The following is a 6,838-nucleotide window of genomic DNA, read 5'->3' as shown; positions in this document are numbered from 1 at the left end:
CAGCAAGCCCGAGGACTGCATTGAGCGTCAACGCCCCCATTTTTATAAGGTTTTCTGTGGCCAGATGCTGTTCTTATCACCAAGGTGCTCAGTCTTGCACTTAAGTGTTACACTCAGCCGCACACTCAGTCATTCCATTCCATCTTGTACTCAGCCATTTCACTCAACCTCACACTCGGTCAATCCACTCTATCTCATACTCACTCTAGGTCTTTCCGTCTTATACTTTGTCTTTCACTCACTCTCCTCTGCCCTTCACTCTACCTTCCTCTCTATGTTTGTCTCAATCTCCCACTCTTTCTCTTGCTCTAGTATTCTGTTCTTCTCTCTACCTCTCACTCTACCATTCACTTAGTTTCTCACCCTATCTCTCCCACCACCACTACCACCTTCACTCCCACTCTCATATCCATAATGGTGTCTGTTTCAAGCATCTTTCATCACTCTCATTCTCCATCACTCACTTCAGTCTATCTTTCACTGACTCACCCACCCACTCACACATTCACCCACTCTTACACTCTATTACTCATACACTCACACTCACTACATCAATCAATCACTCATTCTGTCATTCACTCATTGTATCACTCACTTGTTTTGCTCATCTATCAATCAATCACTCTTCACTCACTCCTTCACTCACACTCACTACATCACTAACTCACTCATTCTGTCACTCACTCATTGTATCATTCACTTGTATCACTCATCTATCAATCAACAACACTTCACTCCCTCACTCCATCACTCACACACTCATTCACTCACACTCACTACATTGCTCACTCAGTGTATCACTCATTTGTCAATCAATCACACTCTTTGCTCCCTCACTCCCTCACTCACACACTCATTCACTCTGTCACTCACTCATTGTATCACTCGCCGGTCAATCAATCACACTCTTCACTCACTCACTCATTCTGTCGCTCACTCATTGTATCACTCACCTGTCAAGCAATCACACTCTTCACTCACTCACTCCATCACTCAAACACTCATTCATACACACTCACAACATCACTCTGTCACTACATCACTCACTTATTGTATCACACACACACACATACACACAACACTCACACATCCGACTCTTGCCTTTACACTCTGTTTGTTTCGTTGTTTTCCAGTGACCAAGCCGAAGCCATGCTGCAAGGCAATGTACGACTTTGAGCCAGAGAATGAAGGCGAGCTGGGATTCTCCGAAGGGGACATCATCGACCTAATACAGAAAGTAGATGACAACTGGTTTGAAGGTAGCATCCGAGGCCAGACTGGGTACTTCCCAGTAAATTATGTCGAGGTCATCGTCGATGTCGACTGAGCAGCAGCAGCAGCGACAACAACAGTGGCAGAGCGAGAGAAGAAGGAGAACAGGAGGGGTGGGGATTTTACGGAGGAGGAGGAAGAGGAGGTGAGGGAGGAGGGGAAGAAGAGATGAAGGTGGTGGTAGTGGTGGTAGTGTTGGTAGCGGTGGTTGTGGAGGTGGTGGCAGTGTGAGCGATGGCAGCTGCAGTGTTAGTGGTGGTGGATGTTGGTAGTAGTGGTGGTAGTGGTGGTAGTAGTGGTGGTGGTGGTGGTGGTAGTGGTTGGGGAAGTGGTGGTAGTGGTTATGATGGTTGTGGTAGTAGTAATAGTAGTAGAAGTAGTAGTGATGATGTTGGTGAGAGATTCCTCCAGCCTACGACATATGTGCCCACACACACACATGCACATGAGTGCACACATACACAGACATACACGTACACATACATGCATGCAAACACATACACATGCACCCACCTGTCTCCTGTTTCTCCTTCTGCCACCTTCGCAAAGCCACCGTCCACCCATGACGACGAAAAGCACCACCATTACCACCACCACACCACTCCCACTACCACAACAACCACTACCACCACCAACACCACCACTACCACCACAAACACCACAACCACCAGCATATCCACCACCACCAGCATCACTACCCTGATTAGTAATTTCTACTACTATTACTATTATTACAACTATTATTATTATTATTACTACTACTACTACTGTTATTGTTAGTTACTCTTGATGATGATGTCAAATGAAATTGAAAAAAAATCGGATTTTTTGCGTGTTTTGATTAATTCTTTTTAAAAATCAAATTCCTATTCTTTTTTGTTATGTATTTTTCTCTATATTTTCTTGAAATTTTCTTGTATATTTTGTTGATGTCTCAATATATATATATATATATATACACACACATGAGTGAGTGGACAAACAAAAGTAGGACACTCCACATTTATTAGGAGTTACATGCATGGTGGATCAAAACAGTTTGATTCAGATTCCTTGGTACTCAGAGTTTCAAAGTGTGATACTAATCCTCAGCTTTTGGAAATTCAAATTTCAGATTTACAATGGGTAAGGATTAGCTTCACACTTTGAAACTTGGAGTGCCAAGGAATTTGAGTCACATTCTTTTGATCCAAACACACACACACACACAGACATTACAAATATTATATATATATATATGTATACACACACATTTGTGTATGAGTTTATACGCCATGGGTGATATCTCTGTCACTCTTTGTGGTCTTCCCTCACTGTTTAAATGGGGAATTAAATTTCTCATTTAAAATATTTCTCATTTTAAAAATGTTTTTTTAAAATTATTATTAATATTATTATTATGATTATTTTTTATTTTCTTTTTTTAAACGATGATTGAAAGAGCTCATCGGACTCAATAACAGCTAATTCCTGTTTGCACGATTGATTGTTTGCATTGCATAAAAGTGTCTGATTGATTGTCTGACAATCCGTCTATGCTTGATATATATATATATGTATATATATATGTGTGTGCATGTGTATGTGTGTGTATGTATGTATGTATGTATTTTTGTATCCATCCATTTAAGTATCTTTCTATGAAATCAATATTTTGATTATATATATTGATATGTAATTTTGAGTATGTCTAAGCATGTGCACATATATACAGATATACGTATGTATATATATATATATATAAGTATATGTGTGTATATATATACATATGTATGTATATGTGTATGCATGTGTTATATATGTACATATATATATTTATATACACACATATATGTATGTATATATGTATGCATATGTGTGTATATATATACATATATGTGTGTGTATGTATATATATATATAAGTATATACATGTATGTCCATGTATGTATATATATATTTGTATGTGTGTATGTATACCACGAAATCTATTCCTACAATTATCACTTGCCCCCCAACAAATCCCCTCCCTCACAGTACCCTAATTCTTTCTCCACCCTCACTTTCACCTCCCCCCACCATTACTTGTTCCAAGCCCATTACCTGCATAGACACAAGCACATAACCACACTCGTCTAAAGGCTGCTGGAGAAATCAGTCTCCTTCACTAAATGCCTTGTGTAAGATGTATTAATACACAACACCTGACTCCTTAGTCCTTCACCTGTCAAAGCTTTAGAATGTTAGAATTTAGGAGCAACACAACATGACATTGGTTGACAGGAGTTTTTTCAAGCCATGTACACTCTGAACCAAACATATTTGCTATATATTTATATATATATATATTTGTATAATATATATATATGTAAATGTCTGTGCTTATATCAATGTATATGTTTGCATGTATATATATACATCTATGTGTATGTGAATATATATATATATATATACATACACACACACACATGCATACATGCCTGTGTGTGTATATGTGTATATTGTTATTCATATATATATATGTATGTATATACATATACGTATGTATGTATATATATACACACACTCACGCATACATCTATGTATATTTTCATACATTCTCACATATACAAATACCTTCTGTACCATACCATCGAAAGCCATGGTATGATTTGATACAAACAATCCCAGTGGCTGCCTAGCATTCTGAGAGGACATGAAGAGTGGTAAAGGGTGGTCAACCTGCTGTTTGCGTCTACTGAGTAATTCGGTCATCCACTTGGACACCTACTTTAATCCAATGCCAGTGTTCACAAAACGGCTTTTTTAGTACACCTACCTCCACTCCTCAGCTTACATAGTTGGCGTAGGCTTTGTAAACTTGACCCCACAAATAGTATGCATTCAACAGATTATTGCTTCTTTTACCCTTAGAATCATACCCAAACATATCATTTACACGTGTATATATAGTTCATAGATGAGAATCAGATATTCTCCATGTAGAAGACACTTTGTAATACTCAATAGTTTTAAACTTGAGCAGGTACAAAAATAAATGTAGGGTTGAGCAAGTTAGACAGATCAATATTTAAGTTATATAAAATACATGAAACTATGTTTATATGTATACATATAAAAAGGCCTAACTCTCTATATCATTTGTATTGTGTGTGAGTCGAACCTTTTTATATATACATTTTTTGTATTTCATATATATAATATATTTTATATATTGACCTGTCTAACTTCCTTATCCCTACATTTATTTATATATATATATATATATATATAAGAAGTAAAAAAGGATTAAAAATTCAAGTCCAGGCAGATATCAATAAAGCACTTAGTTTTAAACAAATTTAATTTTATCAAACATTCAGACACTAGTAACTAAATATCCAAGGTAATTCCTCGTGTGTGACAAGTAGATTCAAATATCATTTAGAAGAATTTTGAGAAATTCAGAGTACTAAACAAGAAAAATACAGATACAAGAGAAACAATTGTTGGCTTTGTAAGGTGAATTCTACAATTAAAGATATGTTTTTCTCTCTCTGTATTTATGATATATATTTATGTGTGTGTGTCAGTATGTGTCTGTGTGTGCAAGCATATGTACATATATGCACTAAGACACACAGATACACACACACACACACACACACACACTATTGCATATTTGTGTATGTATATAAGCACATAGAAATAAAAATTCTTGTATATTTAAGCACACAAACATACATCGGTAGACAAATACATGCACAGGTATATCATCACATGGCATGAATGATTGTTTTTTAAAAAAGTTGTTTTTTTGCCAGTTGCCATTTTAAAACTTGGATTTTAAAAAAACTGACTTTAAAAAAATGGCTACTCTTCGGAAGAATAGGGAAAAGAATTACAGGAAGCAAAGCAAAGATAGAGTGAGCAGTCATAAATCAGTTGTTACGATTGGTCAAAATTTTGCCAAGGAAGAACATATGGTTTTGTTATTCTAACAACAACTGTTATTGCAATTTAAATATTATACATATGTGGCCATATACAGGTGTGTGTATATGACTGTGTGGTAGGACTAAGCATGGAAAAATGGATGTAAAATGGACACATACATGCATGCATACATACATACATACATACATACATACATACATACATATATATACATGGTATGTTTATAATATGTATATATATACACACATCATATATTTACATACATACATATATATATATATATGGTATGTTTATAATATGTATATATGTACACACATCATATATTTACATACATACATATATATAATGTATGTATCTATGTACATGCACATACATGATTATGAATATATATATGTGTGTGTATATATATGCATATACATGTCCTTATATTTGCCAATAAATCTGTCAACAAAATCTATTTAATCATGCAGCACACATCTAATATGTTTGATTAAATACTTGTGACTAGAGCGTTTACTGACTATTCTGATGTCGAGCTGTGCTTAAACAAGTCTTTATTCATATACCCAATCCAAACATGCGTGCATGTTAATGTGTGATGATGTATTGGTATGAATGTGGATATAATGAACATATATGTATATAAATATATATATATATATATATATACACACACACACACATATGTATATATAATGGTATGAATAATTTGTATGTCGTGTTTGTAAGTCAAAAAGGTATGACAGAAATATATATACACTAAGTAAACTTAGGTATATATATTATATGCATACATATGTATAGTATTAACATACACATGCATGCATGAAGACATACATCAAATTAACTGTCATAATATGTATATATATATATATATATACACATGCATACATATATATAATATGTGCTTGCATACTCAAACTCAGATATGTTGATGTATATACATTTTGCGTACATACACACACATACACATATATATTTTGTTTTATTTCATTCATTGTAATTGTGATTATTATTATTATTATTATTATTATTATTGTTTTTATTTTTATTGGTATAATTGCTTTAAAGGTGTAGGATTTTACAAAAAAACCCTAAAGACCAACACCTTGATACCCCATATAAAACCTCATGTTGTATTAAACTATCTCCTTTCCTTTGAATTGATAACCCCTTGTGGTGGGTGCTGATGGAAAATGAGGATGAGGATCCAATTCACCTTTTTTTCACCTACCAAAAGTGCCCCAAGTTTGACTCATTGACTAATTAGTGAATAAGTCAAAATATGGAATATTTGGTCACCATTGGTAGGTTATTGGAAAATTGGTGGAATTGCTCTTTGAGCATTGGACAAAAAATGTTATGAAGATATTTATTGGGCTGTCAGATAAATTGATTACTTTTTTCTGTTTCTATTTGACATTCCATCATTGTATGTCTGTAAAAAGGTAAAATTTATTCAAATTTCATAAATGGTCAACTAAAGTTGCAGAAGAAGAATAAAGCTACAAAAAATCGTATAAAACACTGATGAAATTTTGTTCCATGTTAATTCAAGTAACATTGAAAAAGATTAGAACAAATGGTAAAAAGAAACACACAAAAAAGAAAAGGAAAAAACGAATGAATTTATCTGACACCATAAGAGTTG

The 6,838-nt window shown here is 34.4% G+C and overlaps 1 protein-coding gene across 3 annotated transcripts in view; it reads left to right on the top strand.

Moving 5' to 3' along the window:
• LOC115229905 (endophilin-A3) overlaps positions 1–1,424 on the top strand; it is a 56,206-nt gene extending 54,782 nt beyond the window's left edge. For 2 of the 3 annotated variants that reach the window (XM_029800162.2, XM_029800160.2), the window contains one exon: positions 1,134–1,424. In XM_029800162.2, coding sequence (XP_029656022.1) covers positions 1,134–1,327 — 194 coding nt within the window. In that variant the 3' untranslated portion in view covers positions 1,328–1,424. The remainder of the gene's footprint in view (positions 1–1,133) is intronic. The other variant, XM_029800161.2, reaches the window with a different exon arrangement.
• Positions 1,425–6,838: the final 5,414 nt, after the last annotated feature.

The sequence above is a fragment of the Octopus sinensis genome, unplaced genomic scaffold, assembly GCF_006345805.1.
Source record: "Octopus sinensis unplaced genomic scaffold, ASM634580v1 Contig13790, whole genome shotgun sequence".
In the NCBI taxonomy this organism is placed as follows: Eukaryota; Metazoa; Mollusca; class Cephalopoda; order Octopoda; family Octopodidae; genus Octopus; species Octopus sinensis.
The sequence above is the reverse complement of the archived record's forward strand: the minus strand, read 5'-3'. Positions and strand labels throughout refer to the sequence as shown.